The following is a 24399-nucleotide window of genomic DNA, read 5'->3' as shown; positions in this document are numbered from 1 at the left end:
TCTGTTGTATCTCATAAGATGCATAGAGTAGTGTTATTATCTCTAAGACTGCTGAACAGAAGGGTGCAGTGGCTCACGCCTCTAATCCCAGCACTTTGGAAGGCCAAGGTGGGAGGATCACCTGAGGTCAGGAGTTTGAGACCAGCCTGGCCAACATGACGAAACCCCGTCTTTACTAAAAATACAAAAAAATTAGCCAGGCATGGTGGCGAATGCCTGTAGTCCCAGCTACTCGGGAGGCTGAAGTACAAGAATTGTTCGAACCCAGGAGGCGGAGGTTGCAGTGAGCCAGGACTGCGCCACTGCATTCCAGCCTGGGTGATAGGGGTTCTGTCTCAAAAAATAAATAAATAAATAAATACATACATACATACATACTACTAAAATCTCTCTTGCATTAAATGTAAGAAAAACTATCACTTCCTTTAAACTTATTTGATCCTTCACCCTTACCTGATCCTTCCAGGGTGAAGGATCAAATGAAAAAGGTAATACTGCACAAACATACGTAATAGTATATGATTCACAAGCTTTATTTCAAAGCTATTTTACTAATAATTGGAACATATTAAATGTGGCACCCACAGAGAGATAATGGTATACTGTAATTTTCTTAAAAAAGTTTTTTAGGCCGGGCGCAGTGGCTAACGCCTGTAATTCCAGCACTTTGGGAGACAGAGGCAGGTGGCTCACAAGGTCAGGAGTTTGAGGCCAGCCTGGCCAACATGGTGAAACCCCATCTCTACTAAAAATACAAAAATGAGCTGGGTGTGGTGGCAGGCACCTGTAAACCCAGCTACTCGGGAGGCTGAGGCAGGTTAATCACTTGAACCCAAGAGGCAGAGTTTGCAGTGAGCCGAGATCACGCCACTGCACTCTAGCCTGGGCGACAGGGCGAGACTCCGTCCCCCCAAAAAAAAAAAAAAAAAAAAAACTTTTTGAGAGACAGGGTCTTATTCTGTAGCTCAGGCTGGAGTGCAGTGGTGTAATCATAACTCACTGTACCCCTGAACTCCTGGATTCAAGTGATCCTCCCACCTCAGACTCCTGAGTAGCTAAGACTACAAGTGTGCACCAGCATGCCCAGCTAATTTTTAAATTTTTTTGTAATGGGGGCTATGTTGCCAAAGCTGACATACTGTAGTATTTTATGCAGCCATTCTGATTGTTATCACATAGGCTTAAATATAAAAATGACTGATTCTCTCCAGAACTGTGTACAAACACATACACACACACATTCACATACACACAATTGGCTTTTCCACTTTACCATTTTGATACCCTCCCCACGGCACAGCATTTCGTACTTCTGTCTCTCTGGCAGGTAATCCACAGCAACCCCTTTTTTCTTTGGTGTAGTTTTCTGATCAGACTGGTCATCTGAAGCAGACTTATTGACATCTTTTTCTTTAGCCATTATATACTCAAAATATTTTAAGTTACCATTAGCTCTCTGATGTTCAGGATCTATTAGAAGAAAAACAAAGCATGTCCACGGGTAAGTTCACACTTGTTCAAGCATCAGAATACAGTAATATAAAAATAGGAGACATTATAATTTATCTTCCAAACCAGGTTGCTTCTGTGAGTGAAAGGAGGCACTAATGAAAATTATTATGCCAAAATAATAGGTATAAGTTACTAATGCCCCCAAGTAAATCAGGACATACAGTCACCTATATAAAAACAGTTCTGGGCCGGGCCTGGTAGCTCACGCCTGTAATCCCAGCATTTTGGGAGACTGAGGTGGGTGGATCACCTGAGGTCAGGAGTTCCAGACCGGCCTGACCAACATAGCAAAACCCCGTCTCCCCTAAAAATACAAAATTAGCCGGGCGTGGTGGTGGGTGCCTGTAATCCCAGGGAGTCAGGAGGCTGAGGCAGGAGAATCACTTGAACCCGGGAGGCAGCGGTTGCAGTGAGCCAAGATCGTGCCATTGCACTCCAGCCTGGGCAAAAAGAGTGAAACTCTGTCTCAAAAATGACAGTTCTGGAGACAGAAACAGTCATTTATTTAAAGGTGGCAACTGGTGCTTTTACTTTGAGAATTTACTAATCAGCTATAGGAACTAAGTTCAATTTGATGTCAAATGAATTTTAAAACCTTACTCATTCTACTTATTTTAAGCAATGAAAAAGATTTTTCTAAGACTGAAAAATAATCACATGAGGAAGACAGGGGATAAGCAATTCAAAAGCAACCTTTACCACAGATACATTATAAATGTAGCCTACTTCTAAGGGCTGAATGAAGTTCAGTCCCAAATTTCTAAGTAAGAAGGAAAAGGGAAACTAAAGATATAATTTTCAAATAAGCTAGAATCCACTAACTGCCTCAGAATTGCTAGTCATAATTTTGAACTACCTTTTAGTAGGAGAAAAGAAGACTAAGCTGCCCATCTGAGAGGAAAAAAAAAAAAAACTAAAGAACCACACACACATAAAAATAAAAAGGCAGAAGAATATATAGAGACTTCACTTGTGACAGTAACTAAGTGTTTAGGCTACCTAGGCTTAGATTGTAAAATATTTCTTGTCCTTCAGAAACTGCTCACAATAAATGTTACGATATTCAATATTAACCTGATTTTGTAAAAGCAAAGGAAACGTGTGTACAGGGAAGAGGAGTATACACTAAAAGGAAATAAATGTGTAGTAGGTGTCTTTGAGTGACTGGCTTATGGATGACTCCTCAGTATCTTTTTCTGTTTTAATAAATTTTCTATAATGAGTACAAAGCATATTTTAAATCAAGAGGAAATATCACTGGAAAATACTGAAAGGAAAAAAGATTACTTGAACCAATATCTTAATTTATTATCAGCCAACTAAGAAATAACCCAATTATCCAAAGTTCATTTTCAGCAGATCAATCCTTTTGAGCTGTTTGATTCTAACATACACATATTTTCGTATTTTGTAAAAATAATTTTTAAAGTTTTAACACTTCATTATATACCAAAGGCCACCTAAACTTATTGTCATACAAATTCTGGACTCCATCTCCAGAGATTACCATTTAGTAGATCTAGGGTAGAAATCAAGAAATTTTCATTTCTAACAAGTATCCAAGTAATTCTGATGCATGTGGTGCTTGGGCCATACTTGAAGAAACACTACATCTTTGTTCAAAGTACTACTGATAAAATTCTCCTAAGATATGTTTCCAACATTTGAATTTGATAAATACATTTTGAGCCCATCTATTTTAAATCACTTTATTTTAAAATATGAAATGCAATAAAACAAAACACCCTTCAAAGGAAACTGATTAACATTTAAAATGGCGACATGGTAAACAAACATTTTTGACTGAGTTAGTTACATTAGCTTCAATTTTGAAATTCCTGGAGAATATAGAGCAGAGAAACACAACAACTGTTGCAGCACTATTAGGTGAGAAAAATCAGTCATCATTTACTTTGAGAAAAAAAAGAAAGAGGATAATGTATGTTTAACAAGTAAAGCTCCTGACTTATAACAAATGAGAAAATACCAGAAGTATATAAAAGGGGAGACACACATAGAGAATATATCTCTCTCAATATAACTATAACCTTAAATTAGGCCCAGATAACATACCTAGTTCAAGCAGCTTCTTTGTGAGCACAAGTGCCTTATCCAGGTCTCCCTGCTGATATACCGCGTAGCTCAAATAATCTAGAACAGAGACTTTATCTATGGTAGAAATCTCGCCTTCGTCCAGTTGCCTTAGGGCTTGTTCCATCCACAGTTCTGTATGGTAATAATCTGCTTCTGTATAGGCCACTTTGCCCAACTCAAAGCAGTCCTCAGCTGTTAGAAAAGATTTGTGTTTCACTCCTATGAAAAGAAAATACAGAGAACTTTAGGAATCTTAACACTACTGTCTATTTATTTAGGACTACACAGCTTTCAAAATGCTGTCTCACTTCTATTTGAAGTTCACAATAATCCTCTGGATAAGCAAAAATTACCCTAATTTCATAAACAAAGGAACAATCTATAATATAACGTAGACTGACAAGAATCACACAGCTGGTAATAGGGGACACGGAACCTACAGAACCCAAGACTGAAGTTATCAGCCATCATACCAAAATGAAAGATCCATTAAGTTGAAACATACTATTTTCTAACGGTAGGAATTACCATATGAGATTTTTTTTTTTTTTTGAGACAGAGTCTTGCTCTGTTGCCCAGGCTGGGATGCAATGACACAATCTCAGCTCACTACAACCTCCGCCTCCCGGGTTCAAGTGATTCTCCTGTCTCAGCCTCCTGAGTAGCTGGGATTACAGGCATATGCCACCATGCCCAGCTAATTCTGTATTTTTCATAGAGACAGAGTTTCTCCATGTTGATCAGGTTGGTCTCGAACTCCTGATCTCAGGTAATCTACCCACCTCAGCCTCCCAAAGTGCTGGGATTACAGGCGTGAGCCACCACGCCCGGCCACCATATGAGATATATCTATCTCACGCCTAACCAACAATCTGGGCAAGAGATGAATGTACAGGAGAAGAGGTATATATATCAACTGGATTCTTTCTTTTAAACAGCATTAATATGTCATTTAAATACCAGAAATTCACTCATTGAAAAATTACAGTAGTTCTTAGTATATTTACAGAGTAGAGCAACCATCACAACAATCTAATTTTAGAACATTTTAATCACTCCAAAACGAAACCCTGTAACCATTAACAGTCACTACCCATTACCTTCCCCACCCTGCCCCAGCCCTAGACGACCACTAATCTACTTTCTGTCTCTACAAATTTGCCTATTCTGGACATAATGCTACTGTGAACATTTGTGTATAAGTATCTATGTGAACATGTTTTCATTTCTTGACTATATACATATGAGTGGAACTGATTGGTCCTATAGCAACTCTATGCTTAATGTTTTGAAGAACTGCCAAACTGTTTTCCAAAGTGGCTACAACGTTTTACATTCCCACCAACAAGATATGAAATTCCAATTTCTCCACATCCTTGCTAATACTTGTTATTGGCCTTCTTTTTTATTATAGATGTTCTGGTGAGTATGAAGAGGCATTTCATTGTGGTTTTGATTTGCATTTCCCTGATGACTGATGATGTTGGGCCTATTATCGTGTGCTTACTTCCATTTGTGTATCTTCTTTGGAAAAAATATCTTTTCAAAGCTTTTGCCCATTTAAAAAATTTGGTGGCTAGGCATGATGGTTTCACACCTGTAATCCAGTGTTTGGGAGGCCAAGGAAGGAGCACTGCTTAAGGCCAGGAGTTTGAGATGAACCTGGACAACGTAATGAGACCCTCATATCTAACAAAAAAAATTTTAGAAATTAGCCAGACATTGTGGTGCATACCTGTAGTCCTAGCTAGCTGGGAGGCTAAGGCAGGAAGACTGCTTAAGCCCAAGAGTTCAAGGTTACAGTGAGCTATTACTGCACCACTGCTTGCACTCTGTTAGAGTTCTTTATCAAGACAGAGTCTTGCTCTGTCACCCAGGCTGGAGTGCAATGACGCGATCTCAGCTCACTGCAATCTCCGTCCCCAGGTTCAAGTGATTCTCCTGCCTCAGCCTCCCAAGTAGCTGGGATTACAGGCATGTCCTACCATGCTGGCTAACTTTTGTATTTTTAGTAAAGATGGGGTTTCACCATGTTGGCCAAGCTGGTCTTGAACTCCTGACCTCATGTGATCCACCCACCTAAGCCTCCCAAACTGCTGGGATTACAGTTGTGAGCCACTGTGGGTGCCTGGCTCAGCTATATGACTTTTAAATATTTTTCCCATTCTATGTGTTGTCTTTTCAACTCTCTTGATGGTGCACTTTTGAAACTGTGATGATGAAGTCCAACTTATTAATCTTTCAGCACTTGTGCTTTTGGTGTTATTTTGTCAACTTGCTTCTGCAGTGAAACTTCCATTTTAAGAAAAGGAGGTATTTGATAGTTCACATGAGATAAAATATAAATAGAAAACACTTCAGAAAATACTTAGTCTCATTCATCACTGAAGAAATAAAAATTAAAACCACCACAAATAAAAATATTTTAAAATAATGGCCTAGATTTATTGAGGTCTTACTATCTGCCAAGTATTTGTCACTTACTTAATCCTCAAAGCCATCTTACTACAGATGAGGAACTGAAATAGAGGTTAACTAATATGCCCAAGGTCACATGTTTAAAAGCAAGAAATGGAATCGGTTCAATATAACTCCAGAAGTTTGTGCTCCTGATGTTGTAACATTAAACAGCAAAACCTAATAGTGGATGGAAGCAGCAATATAAACTGGCAACTTTGCTTTTAAGAAATTCAGCAATATGAGAAAAGAAGAATTTAAACTCTATGACTTAATACTACTATTTTTCAGTTATTTCATTGAGATTTAGTACTAGGGATTGGGGACCTTCCTGTATTACAGATTTTTGTGGCTGAATCATATTATAGCTAAAAACTGTAATAAGCTAAAAGCAAGGAAATAAGGAAACATATAAGCAGATACATCAATTTAATGGAATAGCATTTTTCATTAAGAAAGATAATTTCAATGCTATAGAGAAAATTATAAGAAATTTAAAAATAGAAAATATGAACAAATAAGATACCCCAGGCCAGTCGTGGTGGCTCACACCTGCAATCCCAGCACTTTGAGAGGCCGAGGCAGGCGGATCACCTGAGGTCAGGAATTTGAGACCAGCCTGGCCAACGTGGTGAAACCCTGCCTCTACTAAAAATACAAAAAGATTAGCCGGGAGTGGTGGCAGGCACCTGTAGTACCAGCTATTCGGGAGGCTGAGGCAGGAGAATAGCGTGAACCCTGGAGGTGGAGCTTGCAGTGAGCCGAGATCGCGCCACTGCACTCTAGACCTGGGTGACAGAACGAGACTACATCTCTTAAAAAACAACAACAACAAACCACACACAAAGACAAAAAAACTAAAGTCTAATTATGTCTACTTGGAATTCTGGAAGAAGAGAATACAAAGAATATAGATAAGATAGTGTTTAAAGAGATAATGGTAGAAAAATTTCCAAAATTAAAATGCATGAAAGTTCAGATTCAGGAAACAAAGAATTCCAAGCCAAACAAAGCTCATTTGAGGGCGTCTTAAGAATGTGTTTCAAGGAGGAAAATTCCAAAAGGAAAGTCTAATGAGGTACAATAAACAATGATGAACAATGAAAATGGTATACATAAATACCAGTCTAAATTAAAAAAAGGGCCGGGCACAGTGGCTCACACTGGTAATCTGAGCACTTTGGGAGGCAGGTGGACTACTTGAGCTCAGGAGTTCGAGACCAGCCTCGGCAACATGGCAAAAGGCCATCTTTACTGAAAATACAAAAAATTAGCCAGGCATGGTAGCGCACGCCTGTAATCCCAACTACTGGGGAGGCTGAGGCATGAGAATTGCTTGAACCCGGGAGGCAGAAGTTGCAGTGGGCCAAGATTGCACCACTGCACTCCAGTCTGGACAACAGAGCGAGACTCCGTCTAGGGAAAAAAAAAAAACAGGTGAATAAAGACAACGTTGATGGGGTGAAACTAAGGGAAAAAAGAAAGGGGATGGTCACGGGACGTGCTGCAGCATGGTGGCAATCTTTAGATGGTTATTAAGAAATAGGATGAATACGGCCGGGTGCGGTGGCTCAAGCCTGTAATCCCAGCACTTTGGGAGGCCGAGACGGGCGGATCACGAGGTCAGGAGATCGAGACCATCCTGGCTAACACGGTGAAACCCCGTCTCTACAAAAAATACAAAAAAACTAGCCGGGCAAAGTGGCAGGCGCCTGTAGTCCCAGCTACTCGGGAGGCTGAGGCAGGAGAATGGCATAAACCCGGGAGGCGGAGCTTGCAGTGAGCTGACATCTGGCCACTGCACTCCAGCCTGGGCGACAGAGCAAGACTCCGTCTCAAAAAAAAAAGAAAAAAAAGAAATAGGATGAATAAAGTAGAAACTGACAGGTGTGAAGACAACAGTGACTCCATCTTGCATGCTAATCTACCATGTTTACTTTTGATTAACCTCAGTCCCACAAATGCCTGCTGATTTCTACTTTACTTGCTGTCCTTAGTGTAAGAACATGTACTCACTATAAATCCTGCCTTTAGAGCAAAGCAACCTTGATGTTATCACAAAAATTACAGGATATGACACACATAGCATTCTTGCCTGTTCTGGAGCTTACCTTTGTCCCTATAGAGCATGTACACCCTTTCCCTATGGCATTTAAGTCATGGGTCTGGGGACTAATGGTGCAGAGATCTACCTGTCTTGCTGCTGCCCAAGACCATGCTTCCATCTATAAGTTTCCCAATAAATCATCCTTTACTGACAATAAGTAAAATAAAAACTGTAGAAACTCCACAAAATAGAGCAATAACATGTAGCTATAAAAAGAAATGAGGATTTCTATACATGATATGAAGTAATGACTGGGGCATATCAATATCAATAAATTAAAGCACCAAAGTACATAACAGTATTTACAGTATGCTTTTTTTTTTTTTTTTTTTGAGACAGAGTCTCACTCTGTTGCCCAGGCTGAAAGTGCAGCGGTGCAATGGCTCACTGCAACCTCCGTGCCCCCGCTGGGTTCAAGCAATTCTCCTGCCTCAGTCTCCCGAGTAGCTGGGATTACAAGCGCCCACCGCCATGCTCAGGTAATTTTTGTATTTTTAGTAGAGATGACGTTTCACTATATCGGCCAGGCTGGTCTCAAACTCCTAACCTCAGGTGATCCACCCACCTTGACCTCCCAAAGTGCTGGGATTACAGGTGTGAGCCACTACACCTGGCCAGTATGCTATCTTTTGTTTATGTTGACAGAACATAGAAGTAGACATACATTTGCTTATATTTTAAAAAACTGGAAATAGTAAAACTAACAAAATGGTCACATAGAAAAAAGAAGGGAATAGGTTGAAAAGTACAGGAATGAAAGTGAGATTTCTGTGTGGTTTTTTTTTTTTTTTTTAGACGGAGTCTTGCTCTGTCGCCCAGGCTGGAGTGCAGTGGCCGGATCTCAGCTCACTGCAAGCTCCGCCTCCGGGGTTTATGCCATTCTCCTGCCTCAGCCTCCCAAGTAGCTGGGACTACAGGCGCCCGCCACCACGCCCGGCTAGTTTTTTTTTTTTGTATTTTTTAGTAGAGACAGGGTTTCACCGTGTTAGCCAGGATGGTCTCGATCTCCTGACCTCGTGATCTGCCCGTCTCGGCCTCCCAAAGTGCTGGGATTACAGGCTTGAGCCACCGCGCCTGGCCGAGAGTGAGATTTCTGTTAATGTATCTTACTAGTCTAGTTTGGACTGTCAAAGAATTTAAAAGTTTCACATAATTTAAAACAATAAATTGGCTGGGCACGGCGGCTACAGCCTATAATCCCGACACTTTGGGAGGCCAAGGCAGGACGATCTCTTGAGCCAGGGAGTTCAAGACAAGCCTGGGCAAAAGAATGAGACAATGTCTTCATTTAAAAAAAAAAAAAAAAGGAAAGAAAAGAAAAGAAAGCCTGGGCGCTATGACTCACACCTGTAATCCCAGCACTTTGGGAGGCCAAGGTGGGCGGATCACGAGGTCAGGAGATCAAGACCGCTAACACGGTGAAACCCCGTCTCTACTAAAAATACAAAAAATTAGCTGGGCACGGTGGCGGGTGCCTGTAGTCCCAGCTACTCTGGAGGCTGAGGCAGGCGTGAACCCGGGAGGCGGAGCTTGCAGTGAGCCGAGATCACACCACTGCACTCCAGCCTGGGCGACAGAGCAAGACTCCATCTCAAAAAAATAGTAATAAAATAAAAAATAAAATTAAAAAATTTTTTAAATTTAAAAAATTTAAAAATTAGCCAGGTATGGTGGTACATGCATGCCTGTAGGTCTAGCTTTTTGGGAGGCTGTGGCAGAAGGATCCCTTGAGCCCAGGAGTTCAAGGCTGCACTGAGCTACAATCATGCCTCTGCACTCCAGGCTGGGCAATAGAGCAAGATATTGTTTCTAAAACAAGCAAACAAATGAAAACAATGAATCAAAAGAAAAAACGAGGGCAATCCCTAAAAATCTGAGGAAATGAAATAAATGAACCCAACTGTGTAACATTTTAAGGGCATAGCCACAAAGAGAAATGAATTTAAAACAAGATTTTGACTGATCATATCTAGAGTCATGTATTTTAAGGATATAAAGTGCAAAAAAACTGTATTCAGTAGTCTTAATGTTATTAATAGTATGACTAAAATAGTATGAGTTAATGGTATGAATAAAATAATAATCATATTAATATCCTTAGGAATCAAATTTTCAAAAGAAATAGAAATATAAACCCTGTGGTTTTCAATTTGAATTAAACAATATAAACTTCATATTTCCTGTCTCTGTTTATAACAAACTTGATAGCAATAATCACCCCTAGAACCTAGCTAGACTCTGCAGCTTAAATGTCATCCCTGTTCAAAGGAATCAAGCCTTGCCAGGCAAGGGGTGGCACACCTGTAGTCCTAGCTGCTCAGGAGGCTGAAGCACAAAGATCACTTGAGCCCAGGAGTCCCAGGCTGCAGTGCACCACGATCACATCTATGAAGAGCCACTATACTCCAGCCTGAGCAACATGGCAAAACCCTATCTCTTAAGGGGCGGTGGCGGGGGAAGGACCAAGGCTCATAAAAGAAATGCCTGGTTGCTACTCTGGAGTAGAAAAGAAACCTGGAAAAAAACTGTGCTAGAAAGCAAGGAAGTTTCCTCTCTATCAAAGATTAATAACATAGTCAATTCAAAGAAACAAGCCTATCTAAAGATGCTCTCCACTGGCCTAAAATGGGATAATCTGAGATCAAAGTAATACTGAATAGGCTGAAATACAAAAAAATAAAATAAAATCCATGAGTTCATGGTATGTCGTGAAAATTATATATCACTACTAAAAATGGTTAGGACACTAACTCATTACTCAGAAAACTGATAAAGAAGACTAATTATAGACTTATCCTGCCTTTCCTATATACAGTTCAGGGTAACCAAAAGGTTCATGAAGGAACGTTCCTGTTTATAGACTTCCAGTTAATAAAAGTAAAAGGAATAATGGAATGAAAAAAATCACCATTTTGTAAACCCTAATGAAATAGTGGTTCTAGGCAATGATCATCAAAGGCTGCCAAAACCAGCAGATAAAACTTAAGGAGAACTTTATATGGAGGGATCAGGCTCTCATCACCTGAACTCCACTTATCAATCAGCATCATAAAAAGTGGGACAGGACATTAGGTGTTGGTTCATGCAGTTCAACAGAAAGTTCATAGCACCACCTATGGAGTTAATTTTAAAATTTAACTTGAATCTAATCGAGCCTCAAGTTCTAACCAATGTGTAGGAAACATAGGCATTAAGGAACATGTTAACCACCAAGCAGTCAACTCCAGAATGTGGAATATTCCACGTAACATATGACTAGGCTTCCTCAGCTAACCAATGTCATAGAGAGAAAGAAAAAAGAGAAAAGGGGATAAAAGGGACTTAATAGACATAATAAAAAAAATACAACTGTAAAAAGACAACTTTGAGATCACCAGAGAAACAATATTGACTGGGTATTAAATTATATTAAGGAAATATTGTCAATTTGTTAAGCAGGGTGACAGTAAGTGGTTATGTTACTTTTTTAAAAAGACCAGCTGGGCGCAGCTACTTGGGAGGCAGCTACTTGGGAGGCTAAGGCAGGAGGATCACCTGAGCCCAAGAGTTCAAGGCTGCAGTGAGCCATGATGGTACTACTGCCTGAGCAATAAAGTGAGACCCTGTCTCTAAAAAAAATTAAAAATAAATTACAAAGACCTACTTGAGGCCAGGAGTTCAAGACCAGACTGGGCAACATAGCAAGAGCCCATCTCTACAAAAAATTTAAAAATTAGCCAGGTGTGGTGGCATGCACCTGTAGTCCCAGCTGTTCAGGAGGCTAAGGCAGCAGAATGGCTTGAGTCCAAAAGTCCAAGGCTGCAGTGAGCTATGATCATGCCAATGCACTCCAGCCTGGGTGACAGAGTGAAATCTTGCCTCGAAAAAAAATTTTTTAATAAAGACATGATCAGTTAGATATGCGTGTTGAATTATGGACAAAATGACATGATGTCTAGGATTTGCTCTTAAAATACTCCAACAAAAACAAAAAGAAACGGTGGAAGGAGTAGATAAACCAAGAATGACAAAATGTTTAAAACGTCTGGAGCTTGGTGATGGCATAGGTTCATTATGTTATTACCTTTATTTTTTGTGTGTGATATTTGATATTTTCCAAAATAAAAGAAGTTCTATAAATAATGAAAAAAGGAGAAAGTCATGTCCTACAGGGCTCTTTTTATGTTATTATACAGAAAATCACATAGTTCCCTGACACTATCAAAAAAAAAATGACAGGTATGTGAAAAAATAACAAGCCTAGACAAGAAAATACTACTTATCCAAAAACATTTCTCTCAGAATATACAGTTCTGAGACTAAGGCAATATTATACTAGTAGTCATGATTCCAGAAGAGTAGTTTTTAAAAACTACTGGTCAAAGACAGACTAGCCTACATTTTCTCTGATAAAACAGATAAAACTGTATACATTTTTTAAGTGTCTGATAACATCACAAAGAAAACTGGTAGAGAAACAAACACATTGGTGGCTTCTTTAATAAATTTTGATTGAATACACTTCAAAGAGTCACTAAAATGACCAGAACCAGACTTAGCTATAACCTACCCAGTGGTGGTCACATATGTTTTTAAAAAGATGCTAACAGAAAAGGAATCATGAGAAATAAATCAAAAGGAAGTAAAGTTATGGGCACGTTTCGTTAATGATCAGACATTTGTAAACTACAGAAAAGCATGCCCTCGTCTGACAATGAGCTGTTGAATTCCAGTATCAAACAGAGTCCAAGCTTGGAGGTGTAGGCACTGGAGGATCACATGACCCAATATAATCAAATATTCAAATCAATCACCTCCATTTGCATTTTTTTCTGGCCCCCCATTAGTCACTTACAGACAGTAACTCATTATCAGTATACTCCTAAAATGAAGACCCACATTTTGATGTTTTTCCCTTAAATAAGTCTCTATCCTGCCTTCCACTCTAGGAAAGGATACTATCTTAGTGCATTTGTGCTCCCATAACAAAGTAACAGAGGACTGGATAATTTATAAAAAAAAAAAAAAATTTTATTTCACACAGTTCTAGAGGCTGGGTAGTCCAAGATCCAAGGCACCAGCCAGTTCAATTGTCTAGTGAGGGCTGCTGTCCTCTTCCAAGATGGCACCTTGTTGCTGCACCCTCCAGAGGGAAAGAATGCTATGTCCTCACATGGTGAAGGTGGAAGGGCAAGAGAGCTAGGGGTTGCATAAAGCTGCTTTCATAAGGGCCTTAAATCCCATTCCTGTAGGCCCCACCTCTTAATACTATCACACTGGCCATTAAATTTCACCATCTAAATTTTGGAGGGACACATTCCAATAATAGCAGATGCTAAGAAAGTAACTTCTTAATAGTTTAACATGACTTAGTTCCAGAAACGAAAGACGCATATTAAATTTTGACAATGCTATTATTTTTTCAGTTACAAGAACCAGTAAACTGAGAAGATAAGCTCATAATGCAGCAATTATAAATGTTTCTCTTAGGGACATGCAAAACACATGAGATAACAGTATGCCATTAATCCATGTAGATAACACCAGTAATATTTTTTTACATAACCGGATATTCTGGTAACATTATTTGAACAAGCATGGCAGAGATAGTAGAATATCTTTAGCTATTCTGCTTTGGTAAAGTATTTCTGCTTGTCTTACCTACTGCTGTATTAACAATATTAAAGGCAGACTGCCTGGGAATCTGATTTTTAAAATAAATGAAAAGTAATGCAGTATTTGAAAAGGAAGACTGTTTCCAAAGTAGAGAACATGAGAATAAGAAGTAAATAGGCAAGAAAACAAAGAAGAAAATGAAATAAGGAAAGTGGTATGGGCAGAAAGAGACTGTAAAAAGCTTCATATAAAAAGCAAACTGGGCCGGGCACGGTGGCTCACGCCTGTAATCTCAGCACTTTGGGAGGCCAAGGCAGGCGGATCACGAGGTCAGGGGATCGAGACCATCCTGGCTAACATGGTGAAACCCCGTCTCTACTAAAAATACAAAAAAAATTAGCCGGGCATGGTGGTGGGCGCCTGTAGTCCCAGCTACATGGGAGGCTGAGGCAGGAGAATGGCGTGAACCTGGGAGGCAGAGCTTGCAGTGAGCCGAGATTGTGCCACTGCACCCCAGCCTGGGCGACAGAGCAAGACTCCGTCTCAAAAAAAAAAAAAAAAAAAAAGCAAACTGAATTTGATGAGAAACAAGTTGTAAATTCCTTTAGTTCAAAGGAAGAGGCAGGGATGACAGACACGAACATACCAAATTGAATATAATAAACCAAACTGAAAGTAACACTAAAAACAGTCCTTTAATTTATTGTCACAGTAGAAACTATAATATCAGGCCAGGTACAGTGGCTCTTGCCTGTAACCCCACCACTTTGGGAGGCTGAGGGGGGTGGATTGCTTGAGCTCAGGAGGTCGAAACCAGCCTGGGCAACATGGCAAAACCCTGTCTCTACAAAAAATACAAAAATTAGCTGCTTGTGGTGGCACGTGCCTGTAGTCCCGGCTACCCGGGAGACTGAGGTAGGAGGATCACCTTAGCTTGGGAGGTTGTGGCTATAGTGAGCTGTGATTGTGCCACTGCACTCCAGCCTGGGCAATAGCAGAGTGAGATCCTGTCGCAAAAAAAATTAAAAAAATAAAGAAAAGGAAAGAAAAGAAAGAAAAAGGAAACTATAATATCACAGGCACTATAGGAAAAACATTACTTAGAAATACATTTTTAGCCAGACGTAGTGGCTCATGCCTGTAATTCTAGCACTTCCGGAGGCTGAGGTGGATGGATCACTTGAGGTCAAGAGCTGGAAACCAGCCTGGCTGACATGGTGAAACCTCATCTCTACTAAAAATACAAAAATTAGCCAGGCATGGTGGTAGGCACCTGTAATCCCAGCTACTTGGGAGGCTGAGGCAGGAGAATCACTTGAACCCAGGAGGCAGAGGTTGCAGTGAGCCGAGTTGCACCACTGCACTCCAGCATGGGTAAGAGTGAGACTCCATGTCAAAAAAAGAGAAAAAAAGAAAAAGAAATACATTTTTATGGTTCATCCGTTAAACTGAGAGAGACGTGTAATTCAAAAATTCTTGCACTTCACAAGAACACTCAATGGATCAAAACTTAATTTGTAAGGGAGAACTATGTTTAAAATGCACATACTTAGAAGTTAATGTCCCACCTCTGAGGCAGTGTGGTACACTCATAGCTGAGTGAGCTCCAGAGATGTCTGGAAAATCTGCTGCTTGCTGCAGTTACCTTATTAACTTACCAAGACAGTGATGCAAGTGACCAGAAGGGTGAACATTCAACTTCCACATGAAGCAAATTGAATTTTATATGTAAGACATTTTCTATTACTGACCCCCACCCCCTAAAAAAAAAACACAGCTTTAAAAAAAAGCATGATATCTTTGGCAGATACGGATCTATTCAACAAATCAGGGTTGGGAACAAATAGTCTGAAAACTAAAGGAAGTCCTTAAGAACTGTAAGGACAACACTGATGTCGAAATGTATATAACCTATCAGATTTTATATAAAAATATCAACAAAGCATTTCAACAGGTAGGCCCAAAGCGGCAAAAGAAACAGATGAAACTAATCAAGCAGTGATGTGGCATCAATATAAATCCACTAAGCATTTCTCTGACCTTTTTGTTTGAAGAAAATTTAAAATACATGCCATACTTCCTCCCTCTCCCCCACCATTTCACACCCAAATTGCTAAAATTTTTAAAGTCTGACAAAACCAAGAGCTGGCAAGGATATGAAGAAATGGGAACTCTCATACAATGCTGGTGAGAGTATAAATACACGCTCTGGAAAACAATCTGGCCACATCTGGTAAGCACGATGAAAAACCAAATACCCTGATTTCTTATGCCCTAAGAGAAACTCTTGCACATGACTACATGGTCACAAAAAAATCAACAAGGATGTATCAAACCTCATTTGATAAAGCAAAAAATTAGATAAAATATAAATGTACATCCATCCGCAGAAGAATGAATAATGTTATACAATACCACATAAGCAGTAAGATGAATGTGATCAACATAGATAAATTTACTAAACATATTAGGTTAAAAAAAGGTTGTAGAAAGATACATAGGGTGTGATGCACTATTCACGTAAAATTTAAAAACAATACAATGGACAATATATGTGATCGTTTATAAAAAGATGACAGGATACACACCAAGTTCAGAACAGTCATCAGTTCTAAAGAAGGGAAGGTGCACAAGAAGCCTTTGAACACATCTGTGATATTTGACTATTAACAATAGAAAATAATCTGGGTTGGGGGAGCCTAAAAACTCTTATGCTAGCATTCATGCTATTATTTTTACCACTTATAGGATATAATGTGATTAAGAAATTTCAATCATTTTACTTATAAGTAATTTGCATGAAAAGTCAGTAAGAACTAGCCCAAAACTGTGATAAAAGAGGGAAAAAAGTTAACAAGGAGATAAAAAGTAGCTGAGAAAGAATGAATATTGCCCCTAAGACTAAATACAGTGAAATCAGGGTTAAATAATATTCAAGACCATTTTGATGAGAATATAATCATGTTTTAAACAAAACACATAGAGTAATCTAAATAACGTTTATTACCCACTACCACACATTTGGGAGGCTGAGGTGGGATGTTTTCTTTTTTGCTTTTTGTTTTTTGAAATGGGGGTCTCACTCTGTTGCCCAGGTTGCAGTGCAGTGGCGTGATCACGGCTCACTCCAGCCTTGACTCCTGGGCTCAAGTGATCCTCCCGTGATATGGTTTGGCTCTGTGTTCACACTCAAATATCACCTTGAATTGTAATAATCCCCACCTATCAAGGGCGGGACAAGGAAGAGATAACTGAATCATGGGGGCAGTTCCCCCATGCTGTTCTTGTGATAGTGAGTTCTCATGAGATAGGATGGTTTTATAAGCACCTGGCATTTCCCCTGCTGGCATTCATTCTCTCTCCTGCCACCCTGTGAAGAAGTGCTTTCCACCATGATTGTTTCCTAAGACATCCCTAGCTATATGGAACTGTGAGTCAATTAAACCTCTTTTTTAAAATAAATTACCTAGTCTTGGCTATTTCTTTATAGCAGTGTGAGTACGTCCCACCTCAGCCTCCCAAATAGCTAGGACTACAAGCAAGCACCACCACACCCAGCGAAGTTTTCATTTTTTTGTAGAGTCAGGGAGTTGCTATGCTGCCCAGGCTGGTCTTGAACTCCTAGCCTCAAGGGATCCTTTCCACCTTAGCCTCCTAAAGTGCTGGGAATATAGGCATGAGCCACCATGCCAGCCCTATTTTGTTAAATGGAACCTATCCAGTTGATGAAGCCAGAAATTCCAATCAAGTACATCATCAAATTCTACTATTCTACTCCAATAAGTAGCTTGATAATCTATCCACTATCACCTCTTACTTAAATATTTGCAACAGCCTCCTCCCTGGTTCTTTGTCCCTTGGCCCCAACCCAATCTCCATTCGGCAGCCAGAATGGTATTTCTAAAAGGAAAAATCATAAATTCCCTTTACAAACTTTTTAATAGCTCCGCACTGCACTCAGGACAGTTCAATCTCTTCCACATGGCTTACAAAGCTCTCCAAGAGATGGCTTCTGCTTACCTCTCTAGTCTCAGCTCTCACTACTCTCACAAAGCCAAACCCCCATATCCACCTGGTGCATTCACCTCTTGCACTCTACATTAAGCCATACAAACTACATGTTAGTTATCTGAATATGATATGCTCTCTCCTTTTGACCTTTCTACATGTTCCCTCTGTCTGGAACACTTCTCTCACACCCATTACCCATTCCTCTCTCCCTCTCCCCCATTTTTCTGGCTAATTCCTTATCCATTGGATCTCAATTTTTTTTTTTTTTTTTTGAGATGGAGTCTCGCTCTGTCACCCAGGCTGGAGTGCAGTGGCCGGATCTCAGCTCACTGCAAGCTCCGCCTCCCGGGTTTACGCCATTCTCCTGCCTCAGCCTCCCGAGTAGCTGGGACTACAGGCACCCGCCACCACGCCCGGCTAGTTTTTTGTATTTTTCAGTAGAGACAGGGTTTCACCGTGTTAGCCAGGATGGTCTCGATCTCCAGACCTCGTGATCCGCCCATCTCGGCCTCCCAAAGTGCTGGGATTACAGGCTTGAGCCACTGTGCCCAGCCGGATCTCAATTTTTTTAACGTCATATTTTCCAGGAATTCTTCCTTTACATCTCTCTTTTTTTTTTTTTTTTTTTGAGACGGAGTCTCGCTCTGTCACCCAGGCTGGAATGCAGTGGCCGGATCTGAGCTCACTGCAAGCTCCGCTTCCCGGGTTTACGCCATTCTCCTGCCTCAGCCTCCCGAGTAGCTGGGACTACAGGCGCCCGCCACCTCGCCCGGCTAGTTTTTTTGTATTTTTAGTACAGACGGGGTTTCACCGTATTAGCCAGGATGGTCTCGATCTCCTGACCTCGTGATCCGCCCGTCTCGGCCTCCCAAAGTGCTGGGATTACAGGCTTGAGCCACCGCGCCCGGCCCCTTTACATCTCTTATGAGGTTCACCAACAGGTTTCTTTTGACGTGCTCACATGGTGGTATCCTGAATTTCTCTCATCTTACTATACTGTAAGAATGTTAAATACCCTAATGGCAAGGGTAGTGTATGTCTTATTCATTACGTGTCCTCAGTACCTAACATAAATAGCTGGCACATATTATTTAATATCTATTAAATGTGTTTTAAACCTGAAGCCAATTTTAAAAATAAGGTCATAATCTTATCAAAAGTGTTATAATGTATAATATTAGTAGAAACTGAAAATAAAATTTGCAAATTTGTACATTTTTGGAAGTTCAAATTAATGGAATTATATTCCAGTTTAACATAAATTTTATTTACTATTATAACATGTTTAGTTTTTACCAACAGATACCTTCATCTCAAATAAAGGGAGATGAGCAAGAAAATACTTTGATACACTGATTTTTCTTGCTGAGAAAATCAATTACAGCTGGGCGCGGTGGCTCAAGCCTGTAATCCCAGTACTTTGGGAGGCCGAGAAGGGCGGATCACGAGGTCAGGAGATCGAGACCATCCTGGCTAACACGGTGAAACCCCATCTCTACTAAAAAATACAAAAAACTAGCCGGGCGTGGTGGCGGGCGTCTGTAGTCCCAGCTACTCGGGAGGCTGAGGCTGGAGAATGGTGTAAACCCGGGAGGCGGAGCTTGCAGTGAGCTGAGATGCGGCCACTGCACTCCAACCTGGGCGACAGAGCGAGACTCCGTCTTTTAAAAAAAAAAAAAAGAAAAAAAAATCAATTACAGTATGAAGACAGAGACAACATATTTTATTTCTGCAGCTGACAATGACAGGAGATAGTAGTGTTAATAAGTCACAAACTTTGAAAAAGTGAGGGGTGGCAGAAGTAAATTATCATGAAAGTAACTGTAACTTAAAAAGAGGACTTTGCCAAAAAATAGGTAAGAAAGTAGGATGTTCCACACTATGGAACACTTTAAACATATGTGGATACCCAAAACATCTTGGCTTTTAATTATTTAACATATAAACTTTGACTATCAATTCCCTTATAGGTTTACATACAAAGCTTACGAAGAATAGCATTAGGTGCTCTGAATAAAAACATTTGGTAAAATGATAGTTTCTTTTCTTTACACACTAAAATTGCCTACTCAAGTTAGCCTCTATCAATACTAAGTTTTCAGAGTAACAAGCTAGAAGCCTACCTATAACTATTAAGCCCTAAGAGAAAGGGAAGGTGATTCTTTAGTCTTCAAAGGCTATGAAACAAACTACAACTTAAAATCTTAAAATGCAGAAGTCTTTTTTATACTAACATTGTCTTAATGGACTCAACAAAGAAGCTAGGTTATGGTATTTTATAGAATGGAAGAATGATCTTACCTGGAAGATTACCCTTTGAGATGGTATCTGTATCCAAATTGTAGGTATCCTGGAGACGTAACAGAGCTTTGGCTGCCCCAACCTGATCTTCATCATTAGGAAAGTACTGTCTCTGAATGGTTAGGTTAGAGATAAAGCCTTGAAATAGATAAATAAAAGAAAAAAAGACTGTAAAACCTCATTAACTTCCCATAAAGAGACTTAATAAGGACTGTTCAAAATCTATTTTATTATTTTCTACCATACCATGAAAAGTTCTACATACTCAACAAGAAAAACTTAAATACACTGAATGAGACTTGGCATACTTCTAACTTGTTTAATCTTCCAAAAGCCTAGTATTGTTTAAGAACTGTAACGCTGTTATATAAATTATATCTGTATTACCAGGTAAAGATCACCTAACATAATAGTTATGAGTTTTTAGTTATATAACATAGCAAGAAAACAAAAGTGCATCCACTAAGTTTGGGAAATGAACACATTTATGGGTCTGAAAATAACATTCATTGACAATCATATTTCCAGATAACAGATGGTAAGTAAAATGTGTGCTCTTAAAGTTGTTTTCTTCTTCCATGTATTACACATTATATAAATATGGAAATATATAAAGTTTGGTGGAATTCTTCAAGGACAAGGAAGAGATATTAATTATATATTTAAGATCAATAGCTAAGCTAGTTTACTAAAATATATTTAGATCAGTTTAATTATTAAACATGGTGTTGATCCACCAAAATTTACAATATATAAAGCTAATCTTAAAGAGGATTTACATAAAGTATAGCAAAAATCAAACTAACAAACCAATTACTGATAACTATATAACCCCAAGGAGAATGGATGCTAAACACTCCTTAAGAAATAAAAAAAGTAGTTTAAAATTTTAATATAAGTATCATTACTTGTGAATAAAAATTAGATATGAGACTTCCCTCTCGTACTGATTAACTTATAATCAACTCTATGGTTTTTTTGTGAGACAGAGTCTCACTCTGTCATCCAGGCTGGAGTGCAGTGGCACGATCTCAGCTCACTGCAACCTCCACCTCCCAGGTTTAAGCAATTATCATGCCTCAGCCTCCCAAGGAGCTGGGATTACAGGCATGTGCCACCACACCCGGTTAATTTTTGTATTTTTAGTAGAGATGAGGTTTCACCATGTTGCCCAGGCTGGTCTCCAACTCCTGGCCTCAAACGATCCACCTGCCTTGGCCTCCCAAAGTGCTGGGATTACAGGTGTGAGCAACTGTGTCCAGCTGACTAAGTATTTTGAACAGCAAGACACCAGGTGCTTTTTTTTTTTTTTTTTTTTTTGAGATGCAGTCTTGCTCTGTCACCCAGGCTGGAGTGCAGTGGCACAATCTCGGCTCACGGCAACTTCTGACTCCCGGGTTCAAGCGATTCTCCTGCCTCAGCCTCCCAAGTAGCTGGGATTAAAGGTGCCCACCACCATGCCCGGCTAACTTTTACATTTTCAGTAGAGACGGGGTTTCACCATGTTGGCTGAGCTGCTCTCGAATTCCCGACCTCAAGTGATGTGCCAGCCTCAGCCTCCCCAACTACTAGGATTACAGGCCTGAGCCACCGTGCCTGGCTGAGACCTGGCATTTTTATGTAAATGAAAATGTACAAATGAATAAATAACTAGAAGAGGGCTAGAGTTTATATCAAGCATATTTTTATGCTGTTTTGTCTCTTTTTAGAGACAGAGTCTTGCCATGTTGCCCAGGCTGACGTGCAGTGGCTTTTTATTGGTGGAATTCCATTATTATATCAGCATGGGAGTTTTGACCTGCTCTGTTTCCAACAATATTTTTAGTTTTATGACCAACTCTCAGTCGCAATTTCTATAGGGAATTTCACTAGCAAGTTTTACAAATTTTATAGAAGGCTATAATATTTCTTATGCTACAAACAAAATTCTAAGAAAAATTAAAAATATATAGCATTATAGCATTATAGAAATGACTACTACAGATTAAAACAACAAAGTCCCAAGGTTCACATTATAAAACAACTTAGTTTATTACTTGAGAATAAATATGTGGATTTCCTTTAAAAAATGTGTTCAGGGGCCAGGAACCAGGGCTCACGTGTGTAATCCCAAGCACTGTGCGAGGCTGAGGTGGAAGGCTCACATGAGGCCAAGAATTTGAGATCAGCCTAGGCAACATAGCAACACCTTGTTTCTACGAAAGAAAAATTTTTTAATTGGCCCAGCGTGGTGGTCTATGCCTGAAGTGCCAGCTACTGAGGAGGCTGAGGTGGGAGGATTGCTTGAGCCCAGGAGTTCAAAGCTGCAGTGAACCATGATTGTGCCACTGTATTCCAGCCTGGGCAACAGTGAGACCCTGTCTCCACAAAAAAAAAAAGGTTCCCAAGGTGTTATATAGTACAGAAAATAATCACGGACACTTCCCTCTCACAGTAAAGAAGTATTCACAAGTACTTGCCATATTTTTTGTTTCAAGGCTTCCTGACCCCTGTGCATAATAGTCACTGCTTACAAACACTGGTAAATACCCTTGTAGTATTTTGTCTACATAACTAGCTCAGCTCCTTTCCATCTCTTTTTCTTTTTTTGGGGGGGGGTGGGGGTGGGGCATAATCCCTTTACCTCCTTACTGAAGTCCAGATTTAGTCTTCTACGTCTGTTATTAAAGTATCTAAAACATTTCAACACTCCAACTACAATTGTATCACTTATTCACTATTACGGTTTGCAGCCTCAGTTTGATTGTCTACATTGAGCAAACTACTTCTAAACTTCAAAATACTAGATAGAACACAGCTAATATTTCTCTTTATAGTAACACTCCCAACATTTTTTAAAATTGATTGCAGATACATACTTTTTTAAAATTTGAAGGTAATCCTAAAATAAAAATGATTACCCTCAGAAATGAAGCTATATGCCAAATAATCTATTCACTTTTGCAGATTTCAAAACAAAAGTCAACAACAAATGAAATTACTTCTTTTTTAGTCAAAGAATTCAGGATTTTGACTAAATTAACTCTATTCAAACCAAATGCATCCAGGCAAAATCCAGTTATAACACTGAACACTTGGTTTCCTGGGAACTGAATTTATCACTAATTTTATTATTTCTACAGATGGTGGCAATATTGCCTTACTCAGGAATCTCTTCAGACTTACCATCTGACATATCCTTAAGGACCAGATTCTCCAACTCACTCCACTCAGTATTCAGACGTTTCATTAATTTGAATGCATTTACTGGATGACCAACAAATCCTTCTGGATCTTTTGTCGCTGTACTAGTTAGCCGATCTAACTTCTCTGCCCACCTACAGATGTAAAACATAAAAACTGAGAATAGGTATATTTCATAGGGAAAAACACAATTTAGTGAAACGCTCAGAAAAAATAATGACTAGAAGTTTTTGAGTTCAACTATACGTATAGTTTCTTTTTAAAGTAAAATTATAAGGTCTCTTTAAAAAGCAAGATCCTCTTGGCAGAATCAATACAACTATAGGACTTTTTGTTTTAATTTGGTTTCTCCCAAATGGTTACAGTAAATGGAACCTCCCTGTCTTAGTAAAAGTTGTGACCGAATCCCTCTAGTAAAAGTCTAAAAATTCATTTCCTCATAGGTTCCAGGGCCAAATAACTGATTACTACAAACTACAAATTAGCCCAATCCAAATTCAATTACATGTTCATTTAAATCAACTTATACTAAGTCTTTACATCCAGTTTCTAGAAACTATATCTTAAAACAAAAAAACTGAACACTCAGCTTCAGCTACTCATTAAATAAAAGACAGGAATTCTCAGGTCAGGATTAACTATGAACATGAGTCAATTAAATTCATATTTGAGAAAAACTGTATCAATTAAATAACACTAACCATACTTATCACTATAATCTCTACAGTGGAACCATGGGAGTAAAGGATAAGTAGAATTGGAAAACTGCAGCAGCAGGTGGGTCGACTAAGAGGTTAGAGGAGGATAGAAGATATTAGCAATACTTTTAAAATTATCAGTCAGGCTGGGTGCAGTGGCTCACACCTGTAATCCCAGTACTTTGGGAGGCCAAGGTGGGCGTATCACCTGAGGTCAGGAGTTTGAGACCAGCCTGGCCAACATGGCAAAACCCCGTCTCTACTAAAAATACAAAAATTACCCAGGCGTGGTGGCGCACACCTGTAGTCCCAGCTACTCGGGAGGCTGAGGCAGGAGAATCACTTGAACCTGGAAGGTGGAGGTTGCAGTGAGCCGAGATCATGTCACTGCACTCCAGCCTGGGCAACAGAGCAAGACTCTGTCTCAAAAAAAAAAAAAAA

The 24399-nt window shown here is 39.6% G+C and overlaps 1 protein-coding gene across 5 annotated transcripts in view; it reads right to left on the bottom strand.

The window, feature by feature from the left end:
* P4HA1 (prolyl 4-hydroxylase subunit alpha 1) overlaps positions 1-24399 on the bottom strand; it is an 87381-nt gene that overhangs the window by 46048 nt on the left and 16934 nt on the right. For all 5 annotated transcript variants that reach the window (XM_025397525.1, XM_025397526.1, XM_025397528.1 and 2 more), the window contains 4 exons: positions 23243-23394; positions 20078-20215; positions 3586-3825; positions 1274-1470 (listed from right to left, as the gene is read on the bottom strand). In XM_025397525.1, the coding sequence (XP_025253310.1) occupies positions 1274-1470; positions 3586-3825; positions 20078-20215; positions 23243-23394 (727 nt within the window). The remainder of the gene's footprint in view (positions 1-1273; positions 1471-3585; positions 3826-20077; positions 20216-23242; positions 23395-24399) is intronic.

Source organism: Theropithecus gelada, chromosome 9, assembly GCF_003255815.1.
Source record: "Theropithecus gelada isolate Dixy chromosome 9, Tgel_1.0, whole genome shotgun sequence".
Classification (NCBI taxonomy): Eukaryota; Metazoa; Chordata; class Mammalia; order Primates; family Cercopithecidae; genus Theropithecus; species Theropithecus gelada.
The sequence above is the reverse complement of the archived record's forward strand: the minus strand, read 5'-3'. Positions and strand labels throughout refer to the sequence as shown.